Source organism: Symphodus melops (genome assembly GCF_947650265.1).
Source record: "Symphodus melops genome assembly, chromosome: 10".
In the NCBI taxonomy this organism is placed as follows: domain Eukaryota; kingdom Metazoa; phylum Chordata; class Actinopteri; order Labriformes; family Labridae; genus Symphodus; species Symphodus melops.
Genome location: NC_136700.1, coordinates 20,876,604 through 20,899,884, shown reverse-complemented (window position 1 = coordinate 20,899,884; position 23,281 = coordinate 20,876,604). Strand labels below are relative to the sequence as shown.

The window sequence follows — 23,281 nt, the reverse complement described above, 5'->3', positions numbered from 1 at the left end:
TGTAATTGCAGCACAGTGCGATGTGCTAAAACACTGTAAGTTGGCCGAATGCTAGCTGTGATAAAAGGCTACTGTGAATCCCAAATCCACAAATTGACAGTAATCACACAGCCACTATGTTCCTCTGATGTCACCTTTTTGGATGGAAAGCTCAAATACTGTTTAAAGTTTTGTTCAAAACAGCAAGCTGCTTGGAGTCTGCAGAACAGCAATTTATTCACCATAATACATTTGTTCTTGTTTTTCTCTAAAAGCATTAAAACAGTCCAGGTGCAGACTCTCTTCAACAGTCGTCGTCCACCTAGCACAAAGCCAATCAAAATTTGAAAACTCTGTTTGTTGAGTGTCCACTTTGAACAGGCTCCATTTTCATTTTAAAAACAATATGTATTCCATAGTTAGTTGCATAGCTGACATGATTGACAGGTGGGTGTGATGTAATGGTTTGTTAAGAGACTTAAAACCTGCCTTAGCTTCAACTCTCAGCCTGTAGTTAGGTTGACTGAAAATTAGGCTGAGACAGTACGAGTCTGTCGCTGAGTCCCCGGAGCTCCCCGCTGTAGCAGATGGCTGACATCACTCAGGCTTTGTTGTTTAGTATTTAAAGTCCATGTTTAAGGGTAGCGTCTTCTGTCTTTAATGATGGCCAGTAACCACTGACCACCTAAATGAATCTGCTGAGGAGTTCATCCAGGACTTCAATCTTAGACCTATTTATTTTGATCTTAAAAAAATACATCTTGCAAATCATCAAGTACTCACTTACAAGGTCATGAATGTTGAATTGACTGAAAATGGCCATCTCTGGTATTGCCTGTAAATTATCTACCAGATCTGAAAATTGACTTTCATCTAGCTGAGATGATGCAAACCCATTTTTGAGATAATCAACGTTCAGTGTTGTTTTGATGTCTTGATGTGATGGACTTTTGTCCATTACACTTTTCCTCTGAACTCACCAAGACCTCATGAAACACCATTTACTCCTAATTGATGCATTTCCTCTAAAAACAGGATGCCAAAGATTTGCTAAATCATTAGCTGTTGAAGGAAATCAGATTTTTTTTTTTCATATTTTCTTCCAAAAAGCAATGTTAATAAAAGCAAAGGCAAACGTGAAACATTTACCCCAAATAAAAGCAATTCTGTCTAATAGATATAAAATAGTCAAAAATGAATCAACAATCAAATAAACTGTTGGCACTCACTGTACATGTGGAGAAAAATGGATCTAATTATTCTTGTGAGGCCGGGATAGATGCTAACTCAGAATGCATTGTGGGAGCTGAAATGAACGTGTTATTGATGCCACATTCTGTGAGATTGTCTTCACACCTGCTGCAGAGGAAATGGAAAAGAAAAGGTTTTGTGTACAGTTCAAGAAAGGTGAACAGAGTGAGGCAGAAAGACGCACCAGAGGGGGTGTTGTTATGTGAAGCAGAAAGACAGAGGTGTTATTTTTCTCCTTCTGCTCTCTCCCTCCGTCCTGTCTGACAAGTTTGATTGTTGTTCTTTTTTTATACTTTGCTACCGTTGGAGATATTTCAGGCTCCACTGCTTCTCTTTTGACAAAAATAAATCATTTTTATAAACTTCTCTGCAGACAATTTGTACACAGCTTATTATTCAAGTGTTGTCAGATTTCTCATCTTAGATGTGATTGTAGTAAAAATCCAACCCTAATGATTCCTGCTTCAATACCAAAGCAACAAAAGATTGATAATACTGTATACTTCTAGTTTACTAAAAGATTATCTCCTGCACACTGTCTAAAGTGCACAGATATGAAGGCAGCATTTTTCTTAACTAGACAGAGTTCCCCCAACCTTCAGCAAAGTAATCCAGTACAACCAACACAGCACGTCCCTGACGCCCAGCCACCACCATCAAGACTCATGCATGACCTGCTCCGACCTCCACCTCAGCAGTGTGGACAACAAGAAAGTGAGAAATACAACGGAGAAATCCTGCCTATCCCATCTCCCCTATCCTATTTTTATTTACAATGAGTATGTTTTTTTGTTTTTTTTACTGGCGACGAGAATGATAGATTGATTTATTTCGGCCTGCTGCAGCTTTTGGTAAACAATATGAGTGGAGATCTGATGGGGTTTTTTATAGCTTAAATATCAGTCATTTAAATAACATAATTGTTAAGACATGGTATCAAAAAGTATCAAAGAATGAATTTTTTGAAAACTGGAGAGTATTCTTCTTCAGGTCTTGATGTAACACCTGGCTCTGCAACATAATTTCCATAAGTGAAACCTATTTGTCTTTATTGGGCATAGCTCTGGAGTCATTTGAATGAAGCCTCGTATAGATGTTTAGTTGTGATACTTTTATTTATTATTCATCCTTAGACTCTGCAGTGAGAGAATGCCATTTGTGTTTGATCAACTTTTTATCTTCCTCTGATCATACTCCAGATTGTTTAACTGGGCTTTGATCCAAGCAGCTTGTTCAGTATCTATAAATCCTCCCAGATTTTACTCAACTGTTTATGTGCAATGTGCACTTTATGGTGCAATACTATCCGGCTCCGCCCTGAAGCGGTCAGTCGGACACTACAGTGCACTCTAGTAGTCATCAGGGAGCCATTTCACACAGCCCAGACGACCTGAAAGTTGTTTATTTCCTGTAGCTGCTTTACAACAAACCTCCCTGTGGTTCAGAAATGATGTGAGGCAGCAACAGAGATAATTTAGTCGTCATATTAACAGAACAGCTCCAATAACGCAGTGTGAGAGAGTAATGACTGAACTCTGAGGCTTTGATCTGTTAGAATAAGGTATCAGTCGGAACAAGTGAACACGCCTACATTACCCAGAAGACCTTAAAGCGCTCTCACTGACTTTCTTTCTGACTCATCCCCTGAAATTTCCACCTGTTGGACCATTCATTGAAATCCATCACTCAAGCACGGTTTGGGATGGAGAACACAGTATTGAGATATGTGCAAAACTGTTTGTACAGGAAATGAAGAGGCCTGTATCAGGTGGTGATGAAGTGTGGGAAATTACATAGACTTCCAGGAGCCACCAAATGGTCTGAAAGAACAGAGGTGCCAAAGAGCCACAGGAGGGCATCCTCCTTCTCAGACAACACCATATAAAATGTATATGTCATTTCATTATCATCACAGAGTCACTGTCTCCAGAAGGACAGGATACAGTAACTTCAAAGAAATGTAAAGATCACCATTTGTTAACTGTAAGGTAACCTCCTCTCTGGATTGCATATAAGGATTTGTAATATGAAGGTTCGGGAGAGAACGCTGCAGACTGCGGCCTCCTCTCCACGCTGCGTGTTATTAAAGAGATCTGATTCAAGCGCCGAAGTATGAAGTTCTTCTGAGACTTAGCAACTCTCCACCTCACAAAGGAGAATTTCCACGACAGAAGGTCGAAGGTCCGATGTGGTCTCTTCAAAAAGACGTTGAAAGTGGTCTTTTAAGAGTTTCAGAATAAACAACACCGGCTGTTTGTAATAATTTTAAGACAATAAAGTAGTTCTTTCTCAGATCACACTTCCACATTGTTTCCTGTGTTACACATAAGGAACGTGTGCCTCTGACAAGTCTCTGCCCACTCGTCCATATGTCCTCCAATAACATACAGTGATACCCAAGCTGTTTAAATAATTATATCTCCGTCTTATTATTCAACATTATCAACCATTGTTCCCTTTTGAAAAATTCATGTTCCATTTTCACACGTCCGTGTCATCAGCCGAGTCCAGGTGGAGGGAATGCTCAGAACTGTGTGCGCACCGCTATTAAGACAATAAACACAGAAGAAAAAACAGACACATCAAAACTTATAAGGAAGAGGAAGCGTAATATATCAACATGACAAAGTAGAGAAGGCCAGACTGCTTGTATGTGGAAACTTTTGTTTCACTTTGGAATAACATCAAACATGTTGATCAGTATATGACGGCTTCATTCAGAGGAGCCAATCACAAAAGCTGGGATGACTAAATCAAAACAGGTGTCTAACATCTTATCCCTGCTGTTTTTAATAAGCCTCTGGATATGAAAGCAGAAAGGGACGGAGACATGACTGAAGCTAATACATTTTCAAGGCTATGGGCGCATGCAGTATTACAGGACCCCAGTTTCAAGTGTGTATTAAATGTGCTGAAGCCGTGTTTTAATGTCCTTTCCCCTGTTCACATAAACCAGTCTGCCGTCCTTTAGTGACGTACGCGAGCGGTGATTGAGCAGGAATAACCCCTGCTCCTAATGTTCACCGCCTGACACTCACAGCTTCTTACAGTGACCGCACACATCATCAGCTCACAGTAGTCATTATGAACCTTTAAGAGGTGAATAACAACCACCAAAGTTCTCAAGGTCATGAAAAGTATGTGTTCTGTATATATAAAGAAACATATTTTACATTTCAGTTGATATTTTTAAATCAGATGGTATTCATTTCTTTGCATAGCGTTTTATTTTTTTCTGTCATGGTAAATATGGTTTGTACAAACTACAGTTTATGGTACAAATGATCAGAGGTAATTCTAATTAACACAAGACAGAGCGAAGTGTAAATGTCACGACAATCAATTAAATGAAGCAGAGAAACTTAGAAATATGGATTATTGCTTTTTTTCTGCTGTATCCAACTACCAAAGTAAAACTTCACTTTGACTTTGTTACACTGCTAATATTGGGCATTTTCTGCCAACGTATAATAGCTTAATAGTCTTCTTTATTGTCTAAAGAAAAAACAGATTCCTTCCTGAGACATTAGATCCAGACATGATTCAGCCGCATATACTAATTCTTCTCCTGCATCTCTCTGAAATGAGAGAAATAAGATGAAACAACTGATCTGCAGGATGAAGGGATAATGAAGAAGTCATATTTTAGAGCATGCATTGCATGCAGGGAGAACTAGGACTAAAGTAATGGCTCAATTTGTGCTGCGCAAACTCACATCACTCGGCTGGTCGGAGGGGGAAGGAATAGTGATGAAGCAGACTGATAAAAAATAAGAGTTCGAGAGAGAGATGGAGACCGAGGGAGAGGTCATCAGTCCTCTGGAGATCCATAGATGTGCTCTGTATCAATAATGTAAGAGGAGAGAGATGAGCGGAGCAAGGACAACAGAGACTGAAGGAGGAAAAGGACGAGCTTGAAGGGGGAAAAAAATAAAGGGGGGGAAGAGAGTTGGAGTAAAGGCTACACTGAAGCCACAAGGCTCCAGCTTTTAATCGACCCAACATTCCTCCTCCACTTCAGCACAATTCAATTCATGCAGCTTTATTGACACAAAGACTCTTCTCTACTGTTCATTAACAGAAGTGAATTTGCAAAACACAACATCAATACATCCCTACCAACACCTCACAAATAAACAAGAACCAGAGCTCTCTGTGAATAAGTTGAAGGTCACTTTCTAATAAGGTATTGATCTTTGAAACTGCAAACTACACATTTCAATTGATACTTAGACACCTATAAATATCTGTGTGATGAAAACCCTGCATCGCCAAAATGTCAACATGTCTGCTTCTGGGGTGATGAATTTGTCCTGCTCAGATTTTTTACTGTTCACATAGACATGAGTTCAAAGAACTTTTAACAATATTATCTGTAAAAAACTATCTAATGATGTAGAATCTGCAGCCAGGGACAAGCTATGTTTTGGTTAGAAGCAGTTTGGTTTTCGTTTCATTTGTAAAATCATCAACAAGGTTCAAGGTTCTTTTGTTTTACCAATAATTTTAAAATACAAATTCAATACACATATGGTAGTCAATGATCATGTAAAAAAGGGTAACCCCAGAAGCTTATGTAGCTTATGAACGGGGGCCCAGAGACATCAACAACAAAAAAGGCCAGTGCAATCCTGCAACCCACTAACTACTATCTGACACAACTTAACCTTATGTTTCCCAGACCAAACTGTTGGGAGGTTTGTTAACAACATTACTGGTAAAACCCAAGCTGTTCTGTAAAAGGGTGGTACTGCTGATATACTATAAATCTACAAGTGGGGGAGCACAAGGTTCAGTTCTGGGGCCACTTTAATTTGCTATGAAGATGGATCCCTTGAACAAAAGTGTTTGGATTCCAAGTGACTGTTTTGCACTTAAGCCTGCAGAAGCTTTCTCAAATGTTTTTTCATGCATTTGACTTCATTTAAGATCTGCTCTCTCAGCAGCAAGTCTTTCAGTCAAAACTCAAGACAACAAACAAAATTAAAAACTGCAAATGTTTTTAAATCCTTAGTGAATATTCTTGAATTCAAATTTCTGTAAGCATATTAGCATATTATTATTTGTCCATTGTGTAATAGCCACAGTATGAGTTTGAGTTTTTTTGTCTTTTAAACTGTGTGTTGCTGCTATTGTTGATCAGGTCTTCCTGGGAAAATAGAAAAACTGGCAGTCTTTCAACCGTCTGTCCCATTTTGTAATTTGTCACCAAATATTCTGATATTAAACTGAGCAGTGGGACTGCTGTGAGTTTGTGTCTAACAGCAGGGCAGGAGTGCTGCTGTGAAGTCACATCTTATAACGCATGCTCTCAATATCAGGAACATATGTGCTATAAACTTCAGACTCTCGTCCAGTTATTATGTAATGTGCACTGTATGAGTTTGAATGTTTTTGTTGAAACCGTGTGTTGCTCCTATCCTTGGCCAAGTCTTACTCTCATTTGAGCTAACCTGGGAATATAAAGGTTAAGTAAATAAATAAATAAACCAACATCTGAACATGAGTGTCACTAACAGTCCTATTGTAGACATTATTTAAACAATCTAAAAATGCTATTAAAGCGGTAGGATCTAATCTCTGGATTCTATAAATGTGCATTGGAAAAAACATAAATCAAATCAGTCACAGTGTCAGCGAGCTTTCCCTTCAAGAATCAGGCGTGCTTGCAGGCCGGTGTGTGGTTATTTACTTTGTTTGTTTAAAGATAAACAGAGCTCTGGGTGTCTCGTGTAACTTCTGTCCCTCGTTCATGCCCCTGAACACACAGAAAACAAACAAACCACTAAATGTAATATGTTGCTCACACAGCAGACATACTGTAGCAATGAAAAACTCCCACAACAACTATCAGTACCTTTCCAATTATATGAGATACTTTCTATATGCAAGAGGCAAAAATGGGTGACTTCTTTAGTTACAGACATCTTTTCGGACATGCTAACAGGATCTCATGTTTACGAGCATTTTGTTAGCTTAACACAAAATGAAACTAGTAATGACTTTTTCTTTTGATTGCTATGATGTTATCCTTGGTTACAGCTTTGCTGCTTGCTTAATGGACACTGGACAGCCTCTATTAATATCTGTGGACTTGATTGTGATTGGCAGTAAGAATTCAAAAATACCTGTATATAGCTGTTTTTTCCCTGAGGGTGAGTCCACTTTTTTTTTTTTTATTATTGTTAGAGAGGGTGCTCATGAAGTGAAGTGAACACACGTGATGGAGGGCTTGGTGATGGGCTCTGCTCGCATTTTGGGTGACTTTAGCAGAAATTTCCTTATGGGGAAACAGGGAGAGCAGTGAACATTTCCTCATGGTCTGAAACCTCCAGATTGCGTGTGTGTGTGTGTGTGTGTGTGTGTGTGTGTGTGCGTGTGCGCGTGTGTAGCTTGTCTTATCAGGAACTTGACGTTGACAGAAGGTGTGTTTCTTAATTCTTTGCTCCATTGGTCCTTGAATGCTTTAATAATATCCTCGTGTCTTTCTTCTGTCTCTAACACTTCACTGCTCTGTTGTTTCCTGGGATGACGTCGTGTCCAACATGACGTTTTCCCTCCCTCAAAAAGTCCCCCGTGTGTACAACTCAGTTAACTGTGCAGCCGCTGACTGACAGCGCAGAATACCACGTACGGGTTGTATTTGTACACGTCAAATTGTTTTCTTAAAATCTTTCTGCTGAACGATAAACAGGACAGGATAAACAGGACAGGTGGCAATAAATGGAAGTTCATTAAAGAATCTTGTTTGAGAGCAATCAACAAATTCTGTGATAGCGGTCTCTTAAATTGTCTCCTTACTTCTCAGTTGAACCGGAAGTAGTCCCTGACCCTCCATCTTAAAGGCAGAATGTAAAACATTTTACCCATAAATACAGCAGAAATCAAGCACAGTATATCCTCTGTAAATGCCTGTCTGAGTCAGAACGCAAGTGTCACCAGCTGTGCTGTTGTTGGAGCCATGTTTGCATCATGTTTACAAAGAAGGGACGGCCTTGCATATAAAGTTGTTTTAGTCGAGGAGAAAAAAAGAATAACTTAATTTACTCGCTGCATCCTGTTTGGATGTCACGTAAGTGTCTTTAGATCACCGTCATTCCGTGTCAATGTATTTGTAATGTAAGGGGTTGGAGTTGTGTTGCTGGCTTCAGAATAGCGGAGGTGTCACCTGCGCTGGATCACAAGGTTGCACATTCTTCCTTTATCCTTTGAATACTCTGTCCTATACATAATACCACAATAAAGTGTATAAATAGAGATCATACATGACAAGACAACCAGGTGTTTAAGTTAACAGTACATCACCTGAGCCTTTTACAGCTGAGTTGACAGTTTGTGTGTCACTGTCTGTGTGCATCAAACAGGAGGGTGACTCTCTCGGGGCGATGGAGAAGGTTTGTCGTCAGCTAACTTATCATCTGAGCCCGCACTCTCGCTGGAGGAGACAGGGCCTGCTGAAGAGGAAACCCCAGGCTTGGTGAGTAACTCTGTGTGTGTTTGTGTGCGAGCGTGTGTGTGCGTGTGTCATAATCGAGCAGTATGTGCCTCTGTTTTTGTGACATCACAGTGTGTCAGCAATGTGTCATCATCTGCTGCCCCTTTGGATGTATAAAAAAACAATCAATGTCACTCTCTTTAATTTCCTCACATTTTCACTGACACGGTTGGAGACAAAATCCTTCTCTGCCATCAGTGTCTCTCTTGCCTTTTATTTCCCTTTCTATCTTTTTTTTGTTGTCTGGATAACAGTAGCCTTGAATCAATCAGCTAAGGTCGAAGCATTTCAAGTATTATCTCTGAGCCGTGGCTATTATGTTGTTTCACTTTGCATCACAACAGTTGGCTTTCCCTCCCCTCTTCCTCTTTGCACTGCATTATATAGAAACCCTTTGCAACCAAGAGATTTGCATGAATTTGATATGAACACACAGCAGCATTACACAACATGCAAATCAGCCCTGAAAAGCGCCTTTGAAAATGTAAACCATACATGTCTCCTGCTCTGTGAAGTAAACCTAATAAAGAATTATCTTCAGGCTCCTGAAAGGTGCTTAAAACAACATATTTCACATTTGCAAAGCGATGCATTCAACATGCTGTCTTCTAAAGGCTGCAGACAGCATTCAAAAATAAATATGACATTTCCTGAAATAAAGCCTGACTAACATCCTTGATCATAAACAGTCAGAGAATCATTTAGGGAACATGACATGTGTGATGCTCTTATTGATTTTCAATGGCATGCAGCACTTTCAGGTCTTTGGTTTTATTTTTAAATGTTATACATGGTACAGCACAGTTGGACAATAGGCTGTACTGGATTACATGTCACATTTTGGAAAATGTATTTATTGGGGGCTTCCCCTTAAGCGCAAGCAGTGGACTGAAAAGTCCTCGGCTCAAGCTGAAATTGCTTGTGGCCCACATTACTGTGTTGTTGTGTGCACGTTGGTTGATAGTTGCATTATTGCTTGATGTTCAAATTCCATTAAGTTTATTGCTGTCTTAGACTGTTTTAGTGAAATGTGGCCACACAGAATAAAGAGTGCAGAAAATCAATCAAACACGAACAATAACGACTCTATAAAATACATTTCTATATCCCATCACCTTAAATGTTATTCTCTTTCTTGGCTGTGAACATGATCTCCGTGTGTGATGCTCCGCAACACAGTTAAACTCCAGTGCTGCGATGTGATGCATCCTGTTGGGAGCAGATGGCAGAAAAACGACGCTGCAGCAGGAATCCCGCTGCTGGGTGAATAGACGAGCAGTGGGAAATAAAAATCTCTTTTCTGTTGGTGTGAATTTCAGGTGTCACCTCCTTTTAAGAAACAGTTTGCAGACACAGAGGAAAGAGGTGAAAAAAAATAATCTGTTTGAGTGTTGGTCCCAGGCAACAAGGTGTTTCTATTCAGGCAGCAACTTCTTCTCCTCAATGTGATTAAATGAAGGCTGGCGATGGAAATGAAAAGAGTTTAGTAATTATCTTAAGTCATTCTGGACTGGTGGACAGGATTTAATCAACTCTGCGTGTTTTAGTCAGCACTTCAGGCTGTCATGAACTCCAGTCAGAGTGATTAGAGACTCAGCGTCCTGGGAAAAAGGACGAAGAATGAGTCACCTTTTTACACAGCGGACATACAAAAGCACTCACACTAACACACACATCTTCATGCGTATGAAATCAGCCCTTTATTGAGTCAACAGAAGGGCTGAAAAATATTCTATACAGATGAAAAGTCCTTTCCGTTCATGGTATTTGTTGTGAAATCATCACTCACTGCTTTACAGCTGTTTACTGTTTTTTTACGGTTTTTCAATCCAGAGTCATCCAGAGTGAACTACTTGTATTTTATAGTGCATCTTTGACTTTGTTCTGCCTGAGAAGTTACCTGTCCTACCTTTAAAGCGAGGATCGAAATAAGAAAGTCAGAGTTTGTAAATGGTAAATGGACTTGAGCTCGTATAGCACTTTTCTAGTCTTCAGACTACTCTAAGTGCTGTTACTCTGCAGGTCACACCTACCCATTCACACAATGATGGCAGTGGTTGCTATGTAAAGTGGCCCATCTGAAATAACTCATCCCAATCATACACATTCACAATCTGCTGAAAAAAGCTGCGGGAGCACTTTGGGGTTATGTGTCGAGTGAATCATTTATAACACGTGACCAAAGCTCATGATTTATGTGCTTACTCTGGAGGACTTACATCAGGACAAAGCACTGACAATTGTTGATAACGTTTCCTTTGAAAACCCCAACAGACAGTAGTTACAGTGTTTCTGTTAAGTTGTTTCAAATGTCCAGTTGAAATACAAGCAACGTCAGAAATGCTCGGTTTCTATCTCCCACACACACAGCATCTAACACCAGCTGACTGCAGTAGCAGCTAAATCATAAATAATCCCTGTCAGCTGGAGGTCTGCATATATTTCCTTCCAATGTTACTCTCGTTCATGTCTTTGGTGATAGGAGGAGAAGACATACGGTATTAAACAGGAAGGCCTGCTGGTGCCATGGTTGATTTCAGACATTCTTTGCCAGTTTATGAAGGAGGAATCAGGAATCTGTGCAATTCTCCCTTAGAAATCCCCACTACCCAGAGGTGTATTTATTTGGTTTGCATTAGATGGTGCACTTGCTGTTTAGTTGCAGGTCCTTCCTATGTCTTCCTATTCCCCCTGAATGTGGGGAATCATCTCGTGGCTCTGCTCTCACTGTGTGAGTGTGTGCAATCATATGACCAAAGTAGTAAATATATCCAAATTCTATCCAACAGGTCAGGAGCAGATTGGGCCGTGATCAGCCTTATGTCCATTGTGTGATTTACATACTGTGTATGCCCCAGTATAGCTCGAGTTGCCTGCATTGACTAGCTCTCAGGCGCTGCTCTCTTTCAGTTTGATTTCTCTTTTAGATGTAGACATTTGTTCTCGGCAGTCTGTTTGAGATCACTGACAGTGAGAGGTTGGTCAGAGATGGAGCTGTGATCATACCCAGCTGGGCCCTGCAGCTCTCATCTGAACTTTGTTCTTGTGATTAAAACATGAAAAAGTTGCTGAAAAAGAGCCACTGTTCACCATGAAAGAAGGATCTGACTGTGTGTAAAATGTAAATCAACTGGCCAGAAGTTTGTTATTGTCTATTCAACAAGAGCCGCTGTGGTTGTGAATCATGAGCAGGATTTAAGAGGCTTACTGTTGCTTGTCTTGCTGATTACAACGGCTCCTTTCAGCACTCTTAAAGTCCAGTCAGAGGTTTGACACGAGGCGGCTGAACGTGCAGACCTGCTCTCTTCTCTACTTTACAGCCGATTTCTGAAAGCCCCACAGGGGAAAACAACGTCAGCAGAGGTAGGGACATGACATTAACCCTAAAAGAGGAATTGTCTTTATTTCTTTCTCAGTTGTGTTTGAGAAAACGAAATAGATATATAACAGTATAATATATCTCCTTAAAAAAACATTTAGGTCGTCAGAATTCAGCAGTAAAATGTTAAACAACCAACACAGACATTTGTATCCAAGTTGGATCCACTTTGAGTTAGTTGAGTTCAGTTTAAAAATGTAATAACATGTTTTAAGAAATTCAGTTATCTCACTGCAAACGTTGTCTCCACATCCTTGTTATGAATCACGTGTCATAGGGCGCCGGTGGCCTGGCTGTTGGGGTGCGAACCCCACGTACAGAGGATTAGCCCTCGAAAGCAGGCGGCCTCGGTTCAAATCCGGCCTCCTTTCCCACGTCATAGATAGGGCCTTAAGATCAGAATCTTTATGTTGGTTTGAGTTTGGTACAATTTACCATCCAAAACCGAGTCAACGATGCACGTTAAGTGAAAATGTTTCAGAGAACCAATCTAGTGGACTTAATTTTGGCCCTTCAATAGAATAATTACACGCCCTCCAGTTCAGACAGTTTGAAGTTAATGAAGAGGCTGGAGAGGGTCCAGCATGGCATCGACTGACTTTTTATTGGAGCGGCAAACCTAAAAGCCTCAGCAGGAAAGATGCTGACTGACAACCGCAGAGTAAACAACTGCCTGTCTGTCCACCATCTGGCCCTGGACCTGAATCAGTCTCTCTGTCGGCCTCCTCTGGGGCTTTTCAAAGAGAAATAAAGACGTCTTACATAGGTTTTTGTTAACACAAGGTGTTGTGCCTAACCCACATCCAAATATGATCGATCTTCACCTTAAATAAGAAGCAATCACCTTCTCTTGTTCTCTGCTATCACCTGCTTCTGTCTGTCTGCCTCTCTGCCGGTGTGTCTGCTGCCTGCTGACCGGCCGGCTGTGTCCGTGGCATCGACAGATTTATTGGCTTCCTCCAACCTGAGCTCTGACAGCCTGCAGAGAGACAAGCCTGGTGTTTACTCAGGATGTCTGAGACGCTTCACTTCATCTCACCAGCAGGCAGAACCAGACGGGGGACGATATTAGCCTTGAAATTTATATTTACATTTTGTCTGTGTAGGAGTGAAGGAATAAGTAGTTGACTAAAGCTGATGTGTATTCTCAGGAAGAAGATAATTAAGAAATTACTCTTATTTAAATGTTGTGTTGCTGTTTTTTAACTTATATTTAATTAAGTCTGAGTAAGCTTCGAGCTGCGTAGAAAGTGTACTGTAGAAATCCAACGTGTGGTTTGTTAAGTTGTTGATTGGGCAAATGAATTTCTTATTCTAAATTCCAAGCACTTGTGGATATCTGCTGTCTGATATCCACTTCATTTAGAATAAATCATGTTATAGATATTACTAATAGTAATATTACTTGTTGACCTCATAAGATATGAGTTTTCGAATTCATTTGACATCTTCATAATAATGTCTAAAAAACAGTACTGATTTTTTCCATCCCTTGTACCATGGATATTTTCTTTTCTCCCTGAAGTTAATTCCTTGAATTAAAATGTTTATGCTAATTGTCTTACTTTTTAAAATCTGCATAAAACTTGTTCAGTTTCTCCTGTTTGATTTTTTTTTTAATGGTTGCTGTTGTCTCAGACTCTGGAAGACTTAATGTGGTCATGTTAATCCACGGGAAAAGAAAGTCTGGCTAGACCGGTGAAGTAAATAACAGCAGTGAAAGAAGTAAAGACTGTATGACAACGAAAATCTCCAAAACTGTAGATGACACATAAAGGAAACAAACAACAGAGCGTGGGATGGGAGACAGTTTTGTTTTAAGATGGTGAATGGAAAATAAAATGTCGACAGACTCAAACATGAAGAGGCCGAAACAACAGGCAGGCGCTGATCTGATTCATGAGCATCTGTTCACCCTGTCTCTCTCTCGCTTTCACCATCAGTGAAAATGTTCAGCCTAATGTGAGTAATAAAAAACTAGGTCGGCTTGTTTTATGAAGTCTACAGAGTCAGCTGATGCTATGAAAAGAACTTTCAGATTCAAAGTGAATATTTGCAATGTTGTTGTACTCAAAACCGGTCTTGAGATCACTTTTTAAACGCCTTGGTTTCAGCTCGGAATCCAAAGCCTTTGACTCGGTCTTGTCTCAGACTCAGACTGGGTAGATGGCAGATTTTCAAGACCACCACTGAAACGCTATTTTTCCATATCATCCATGTGATGAGAAGAAAAAGACCTCTTTTGAAAGCAACAAATAGCTTACATTTATTTGTAGTTCAATTTCTATTTCTTTTTCCCCATGCTGTAACTTGATGCACACAAGATGATGGTTCCTCAGTCATAATCAGGGTCTTGGTCTTGTGTTTGTTTCTGCACACTCTGGTTGCCGGTATGTCTTGGTGCTGTCAACAGTAAATCAATGAAATAAAATTTTAAAGTAAAGTAAGTAGCTTTGTAATAAGCAGAATAATGTATAATTAGCAGTTTGTTATCGTGGAGGAACCACTTTAGGGTGCTTAGGACCCCTCCTCTTCACATTAGAGTCCTACTTGTCCTGTCAGGGTGCTATTCTGCTATAACTACCTGCTAACTATAGATGGTCTATTATTTTAAAAGTCCATTTAAGTCACGCTCTGTCTAACCATCCTTTTTAGTCACAGACTGCTGAAGGAGCATAAAACGCTGTGATGTACATCACTGTGGCGTGTCAGCTGTCGGTGGGATTTATCTACAGATGCTGTTACAGCTTGCTAATGTCCCCCAGCTCTTTTGTGCCAGCTTCCATCATCTTTAAAATGGTTTCACTTTAGTTCCAAGCTTTTGTGACAGAACGCAGACCATCCATCAGGGCTGTAATAAAATCAGGACTCAGGACACAGAAAACAGAGCAATACAATTTGATCGTAGCTGTGGCATGAAAAAAACATCTACCCATGAAAAAAAAAATCCTCAGGTACTAAAGACGCATAACTGTCCTTTTACATTTATATTTATTGTGCAAAAATTATGCATGTTCAACTGTGTTTAATTTATCATTTAATCTAAGCTTTTTCTATTTCCCTTCTGTTGCTCTGTTTACGTAACTGTAACATTTAGAAATTCAAACTCAAAAATCTAGATGTCATGTCAGATTTATTTCTCCCATTGACTGTTCTTGCTTTTGTCTGCCTTCTGCTCTTGTGTAAATCCCTTCTTATGTCAAAAATGTTCAGCAGATTCCCAGATTTGTCTTAAAACAAACTGTTTCCAATCCCTCGCGCATGATTCCACAAAGTCAGGTTGGAATTTTGGCAGCTCGGATGCTCGCAGTTGTCAGAATGAGTTCAATTAGGAACATGAACTTTGATTTTCTCTTGCTCATGCAGGCAACGTACAGTACAATGGTGAGATAATGACATGTTAAAAAATTAATCTGAGCACAATCCAAAGAACTTGGATTCATTTCCTGTCTTTAATCACATTTATTGTTCTCCTTTCCCATGATTTGTCCTCTGAATCATCCTCTCTCTCCATCCCAGGGCCAGAATTACACCCTCAGTGCAGCAAAGTCGCTGACATGCTGTCACTAGTTCTGCAATAAGTCGAAGCACACAGAAGAACAGGGAAAACAATGAAGCACCCATTTCTAAAAATACACAAGATTGTGACAGGAGTCAGTACTAAAGGCGATTGCAATGTCAGCAGGAGACAATGAACGATGTGAGAGAAAAAAATATTCCAATTTATTTAGCCTCTGAGGAATCTTAACGCTCTTCTCTGACAGGCCTCTGAAGTAAAGACTGTGGTCTTTGTTCCAAACTGTTTGTGTGTTTGTTTTATGTAAAGGTGGCTCAGACATATTCTATTATTTACATATTCTATTTTTACGGATCAGACAACCTCCATATGTCTGTTGCATCAAGGTACATAAAATCTCTTTTTAGGGGGAGCTATAGCATCTTTTTCAACAAACCTTTACTGACCTGACCTTTACTACAGATGCAGGAGGTTACACCTGTTTGAGCCAGTTTGAAGGAATCCCCTATTGTCTGCTTTACTGTTTTTACGGTACTTTTGTTTAAGGGTTTCAAGATACCCTTTGACATAATATAATATAAATATGAACGTGCCTCGAAGAGACCTCCAAAGGGAGGCCACAAGGAGGCATTCTAATAAGATTCCTGATCAATCTTGTTGATCAGAACATGTTCACATGTATTTTAGTCCAGACAGACGAGTCAAGTTTTAGTCACAATAAGACAACAAATCGACTCACTACATTTAAATGTACTGACAGATAATATGAGCCAGTATGTTTGGGTTTAGCAAGAAAATTATGGTTTGGAGTTAATGTTTGTCCCATATGTAACTCCAACTCTTGTTGTTCAAGTTGTATCCCCTCTAACATTTGGCCCCCTGGACTTGATCTGCCTTCTTGCCACATGCTGGCTAGCTTGGGCAGCTGCTCCGAGCTTCTGATATTGCTTTGCACAAGCCCAAATTGGCTCACTGTTGTGGGGATGTATGAATATACTAAATTACTTTTCGTCTGTAGGAGAACAACAGTGAATGAGAACATTATAAAAGACAACAAATCATTGTCTAGAGATTAAGTCATTCGTCTCGCAGCATGTTTAAATTCTGAAATTCAAACGTGACTTTTCCTGTATGTGCAATGACAGAAAGCTCTACTTTACATCATCTACTTCGAATTCAAGTGCATGTCTTAATGTGACGACTAAAGAGCAGTCGAATTGAATAAACAAGACTAATGGTTTTGCATTTCCATCTCCATCCTCCTCCACAAAACAACAGCGTCATTTGTTTATGCCTCTATGACTCATGTCTATTCCCAGTGGACTAGTGACCACTTGTAACTGTGTGAATAATGGTATTATCCACTGAGTTCCACTGCTGCCTGACAAAGAGACAGGCACTTTGTACAGAGATACTCTTCAGTGTTCCCAGTGTATTTTCAGATGAAGAAGGGAAAAGAAGCCAGCTTCTCATGACACAGTTTGGTTTTCCTCTCCACCCTGTTCATCTAAAGGCTTCAAGAGTCCTTCTCTTGTCATTTGCAAAATGATTTTATTGTCCTACAAAACACAAAGTTGCTCAGTTAAGGTCTGCGGGGCAAAAGTAGTCTGAGGAAAGTTTATAATATCATGGCCTTAACCACTAGGGGGCAGAACAATTTTAGAAGATTAAAAAATACACTAACTGTAGATAGTGTTCATATAATACGATTGTCATTTAAAACATTGGTTCTCTACCTCCATAGTTCTATCGAAGCGAAATCCCCCAACTCCCTCCCACCTTGTTTGCATTTATACACTCCCAACAGAGTAGGCATGCACACGGTTGTCCTTAATGAAAGATTTGTTGAATGTTTAATCTATTTTGTAAATGTGCATGATTTTTGTTCCATCGTGCACATTTAAATTTCACAACCTCAGACCCGCCCTCCTTTAGGTGGGCTGGACCCAAGCACGCAAACCAGTGGTTTAATGTTCATGTAGAAATGAGGAATCTTTAAGAGTATAGACAGTTTTAATGTGAAAGCCGTTTAGTTGCTTTTGTACTCTGAGTAATATGAGCCACCACCATTTTGACGAGCTTTGTCTTTACGCATGAAAACAGTTGTATGGAGAGCAAATGAGACAGATCGCAACACTATAAAGCAACTCAGGAACAAATGAACAGACACCAAGTTGATATTGCTTTTTTTAATATGTATTAAGTAGGAATGGTGCTAGGCAGTTAAACAAAAATATACATTTAAACTAGCTGATTGTTTTAAAGGAAACACCTGGAAAACTGTCAAAATTGAGCAAAATGTATTTTAATTTCTCTGCAGGTAAATAACGTAATTTGGTTTGCTGAGTGCGGCTATTGTTAGCAGTTCTAGCACCACCAGTCTCCAGTCCTCCCTGTAGGTTAACATGCATGTACTGTATCTAGGCTAAATGTGGTTAGACATTGCTCCAATTGATTCACCAGTTTAACCTGACACAGCCAATACAACATCTAGGCAGTAAATTGGGAGGGCAGGCTGTGGCTCAGTTGGTAGTACTCTCAACAGGAAGGTTTGGATCCCCAACTCCTGTAGCCACATGTCCAATGTTTCCTTGACCAAGGCATTGTAGCCCAAGTTGCTTCTGCTGCTTTGTCGTGTGTATAAATGTATAAAATTTCAGTCTTAATTAGTTTAAATCATTTTCATGTCAAAAGTTATGGGGCTTCTGTCATGCATCAAAGGATTGGGACAAGTTATAAACAGTTTTATGTACGTAATTATTCTCATAAACTAACACCTGTCTTTCATTAAAGAAGCTTGAATCATTGAGTCATGAGTTTCTGTAGACTGTAGTTCAGCCGCTTGGAATAAAACACAAAGATGTTCATTTAGGTCACCTGGACGAACATGAACCAGAAACCTGATGTCATCAGGAGAGAGTAGCAGCTGGATGAGAGAGGCAAGCAATGTGTTTTGTGTGAATTTCTTCTGCATGAATACTCGTGCAGCTGATTTCCAAAGCTCCTACTCTCTGGTTGAAGTCAGCCTCATCAGTGTAATCAGATCCTGCTGGAATGATTGCATGCACAATAACTCTGCAGCCCCTGATGGCACACGATTAGATAAAACTACTGGGCGAAATGATTCAGTCGAGCCAGAGATGCCTCCTGAAACAGATCAGACTAGTTCAACTAGACAAAAAAAGATTCAGTGTCCAACAGATGATTCTACATATGAGCCATTCTGACCAGTAACTATTGTATGTCCTATATTTACCAATAATAGATAAGATATCAACACAACAGATATCTGCATAAGAGCAGCTAATAATCTTTGGAACTCAATTGAGCTATCCCCAGCTGAAGTAATCCAGAATCAATGTTATTTATTATTTATAGTTTAAATGAGACTCACAAGAAATAATATAGATTAACTGGTGCTCCTTTGGGGGATGTAATGAACCAAGAAATTAAAGTGTTTACTTTGCAGAGGGCGAAATTAATTTCAACATTTATCTGAACACACAGTCACTTGCTAAGCTGCTAAATTGGGTGTAAACAACGCAGCTCACTGAAAAAAGTATTAGCTGGAAGTCAGATTCTATTGAATCTCAACTTTGATCTCAAATGCATTTTTACCTTTTCAAAACCCTTTAACATTAGAGATAAACAGCAGTCAGACAGGCGCAAACCCATCCATTCACACCTTCTATGCTGCCTTTGTAAACCTTGTTGCAGTCGAGGAGAGGGAGGTGGAGGAGGTGTTTTCTCACCTTCTCTGTCACATGAGAGCGGAGGAAGGAGGAGACAAAAGGAGAGCTGCACATACACCTGCTGACTGTGTGATAAATGACCTCTGGTGGAGACAGAAACGTTGCAGGCAGGTAGGCCGATGGAGAAACAAGGACAGAAATTAAAGCCATGAGAATTCCAAGATTGTGTTGAATTCATGTAAAAATCCCCCTGTCATATATCTGAAGAGGATGCTGTTGACGTGTTTCACCTGGATTCCCAATGTGAGTCTGTTTCAGCAAACAAGTTGGCTTGAGGGGAAGAGATCAGGCAGGTAGGACCGGACACAGAGAGGATGATGAGGATGGACACAGTTAAGCCTTGTGGTGATAAGTGTTGCTTTCAGCGACGTGATGTGGAATCCAGGATGTGACCCAGAGATCCAAGTATTCTTATACAGACTACATTCACAGGGATTAGTGGAGGAGCTTATGACTCACACCACAGTATTTCAATAATGTGATATGAAAGGTCATCAGACTTTCAGCATGAACCTGAATCATGCATTCTGCTTATTGAATATATCCCTCAATACATTCACATCAGTTTGAATAAGGGGATTTATATAGGCAGTCCATTCTCTCCTCCTTCAGTCAGCTCACAAACTGCGGTGACCTCGAAATCTGATTGGTCAGTAGGCAAATTTTCTTAGAAATAAACTTGCACCAAAGCAGGTCTTCAACATAAGTTACCATGGTGATCTGCCTCACTAACTCGAGTAACCTCTGTTTAAGGGCTTAACCCAGAGTGAACTATGAAGTTCTTCTTGACTGGCAGACTTAAAATATTTGTAAGTTACCAGATGAGCTGCTGGTTGTTGTCCAGAATGGGGTGGATGACCTCAATTCTGTGGGTGTGTGTCTCTCTTTGCAGCGTGGGATTCTGGTCTGAAGCCAAACACATCATGAGCTCTCTCAGCATCTCATCTCCTTTTATTTACCCTGCACTCGTCTCGTCTGTTTTGTTTGTTACTTTAAAATGTGCAGGGCGGAGATTTGTTTTAGTGGTGGATTCGAAGGAGGAGGGGGAGGATGAAGCATCGGAAAGAAGTCCAGTAAAACCTTTCCCCTTTGCTTATGACTCACCAGAAAAAGCCTAGAAGATGGTGTGCAGGTTGAGCTGTGTGATGGTGTAACAGGCGTAGCAGTGCGAAGAGAGGGAGGAGCAGCCGAGCGCAGGAGGAGAAGATGAGCTCTAACGATTAGATCAGCGGTCTCATGGAGAGTGTAATGGAGAGACGAGGGCAGAGCCGCAGCAGCTGTGTTAACCAATTAGCACAATTTCACTCACAAACGGGGAAATGGGCTTCTGGTTTCACAAAAACCTCCAGGGTCTCTGTGGGAAGTGTTTTTTTACACTTACCCAGACAATGACAGGGAGCCTCATCCGCCCCAAGGTGGGTTTTTTTCTGCTCCATTTGCACTTGATTCCAAGTAGCAACTTGTTTTGAAGTTTTATGACAAAAAAACAAACAAACGTGGTAATGGGAAAAAAATCATAATTTCTCAACCATCCATACATTAAAGCACCAAAATGGAGGGATTTGGTGCACACCAAAGGTATCTAAATGATAAAATAAATCAGTGTTATTACACATCCCCCTTATAGACGATGTTAAAGTGTTGATTAACAGGGTGGGGAATCTACTAAACACGTTACAAGAAGCCAAAGAATCATTTTCACTGACAAGGTAGAGAAATATGACCAGATTTTTGAATTGTATGCAAACCTAAGAAATAACTTGGGTAAGGGATTTTCTGCACCCTATAAAGCTGCAGAACACGAGACAACGCTGACACCCATCACTATACAGCCTTATACCACGTCACAGTCTGTTGTAAATAATATCTGCAGAGATGTGCACACTGCTTGTTGATAGGTCAGTCTCTCTTTGTCTCTTAGCTTAATCCGTAACCATCCTCCTAATCCTCCTCTAGCCACAGCCATTGTTTCAAACAGCACTGAGACGGGCTAATGGATGCTTTTTCTAAATGGCTGCTGTGTGAACAGGTACCGTAAAGCTGCACTTCTCGTAGAAGAACCGCAGCCTACTGCCAAAGTTACATAGTGCTGAAATCAGACGACAGGGGTGCTCTGTGGACATGGGAGAGATGCTGAAATTTATAGTTTTATAGTTTTACTTTGAGATGATTATTTTAAGGTGGAAAACTTACAGATGTCACCTTTTAACTTAGTGTTCTGGAGGTGGGATGACTCACTTTTAGTTTCTTTCCCATCCATGTACAAAAGATTATTTTACCATTATTACAGAGCCATGTACTTGATTCTGATTGGGCGTTGATGCATAGCGACAGTCTACTATCTCTCGATTGATCACTGTTGGATACAGTGAAGTACATGGAAACATCTTGTGTCCCCAAACTGTAACTCAGTAACTGACATCACTTTGTAACCCTTTGGGAATGTGACTCAAACATTTATAGAGTGCTAAATTTGACCAACTCTTTGCTTTGCTTTGCTTTGCTTTGCTTTGGGCTGCTGCGGCCTACATTCCTGTGAAGTCTCACTGGTATGTGAAAAAGATAAATATATTCAGCTGATAACTGTGGATAAAAGTCGAATCCTACAGTCGTTCAGTGAACCTCTTTGTACTGTAGGTCTCCATTCTGTGGGTGTATAGCCACTTGGGGAGTAGATTTACTGCGAGTGGACTAATCCTGAATCAAGTCCGCCTCTTTGTCTGTCTCAAAACATTGTTGGTGTGTTATTTGGCAGTTATAAGCTATGCTATGAGATAGAACAAATTTAACTTGTGTTCTCAGTTTTTCTTTATTTAGGGTCCAGACCTCAGCCCTTTGTGCTCAGCTCACTTAATTCTCCGCTAAATCCAGGCGCCCTGCTGGGTTTATTTTTAGCTTGGACCATTTTGTTTTGTGAGAGTGTAGCTTTAAGTTTCTGTCTCCTGACTACCATTTCTCATTCCCCAAAGTACAGTTTTGTAATCCCTTTGGTGTCTGCTGTCTTTTTCTGTGTACCCAGAGCTCTCCAGCTGCTGTTCTTGTTTATGTGGTTTCCATTAGCTGCTGAGGTGCAGTTCATCCTGTGCTTTCTGTGCGTATTGTCACATGCATGTGTAGACTGTTGCTGATATGACTAAATTTCCATCTAATAGGATAGAAGTACATTTTGGGAATACTCTTTTTCAGTTTCCTGCAGAGTAACAATAAAATGTTTTTAATAACAAGCACTTTGAATACATTTCTTCATATCAAAAGTGGGCTGTGTCCTATAGATCAGAGCGACCAGTATACCAGTATAAAATGGTGCGACATGAGCCATCTACAGTATCTATGGGCGGGACAATGTGGGACATGTTACCACAATGCCAAGAGGTAGTTAAGATATCAGTATCCAGGTCCAAAGGTCCAAATAAGCAACTCTATTGAAATCATTCGCTCATACATATCGACGATGCTTTTCCATTGGTTTATTTTAAACACATGAGCAGAGCCACCGCCTGCTGACCTGTTTGATTGCAGGTGCCACACAGTGTGATGAACAGTTGTTATTTTAGCAGCTGTTAGAGTAGCTCATTTGATTAGCAATCCTCTTTTGGTGTGTTCGTAGATTGACATTTTTATGTTTGAGCCTTGCATGGAGTGTCCTCCATGTGCGATAAAACTCTGCTACTCTGCAATTGTTGCAAAAAAAACTTCCTGGGATTGCTCTCCGCCTGCTTAACCCAAGAGCGAATACTTTGCCAGACTCTGTTGCAGCAGCATCTCCTTTCTTTGTCGTATTGTTTCCATTACATTCCGCCAAAAAGTGCATCCTGCTATATCGTTTCTCTGTTTTGTGGCAGTGGGCCGTAAAGCAGGCAAAGAGGATGGTGACAGGTTGGCGAGCCCTTGACCCCATGTGTGGGCTG

At 40.3% G+C, this 23,281-nt stretch overlaps 1 protein-coding gene across 2 annotated transcripts in view; it reads left to right on the top strand.

Annotated features, from left to right (window-relative positions):
* lrrc75a (leucine rich repeat containing 75A) overlaps positions 1-23,281 on the top strand; it is a 43,280-nt gene that overhangs the window by 11,396 nt on the left and 8,603 nt on the right. For both annotated transcript variants that reach the window (XM_079354967.1, XM_079354966.1), the window contains one exon: positions 8,595-8,707. In XM_079354967.1, coding sequence (XP_079211093.1) covers positions 8,595-8,707 — 113 coding nt within the window. The remainder of the gene's footprint in view (positions 1-8,594; positions 8,708-23,281) is intronic.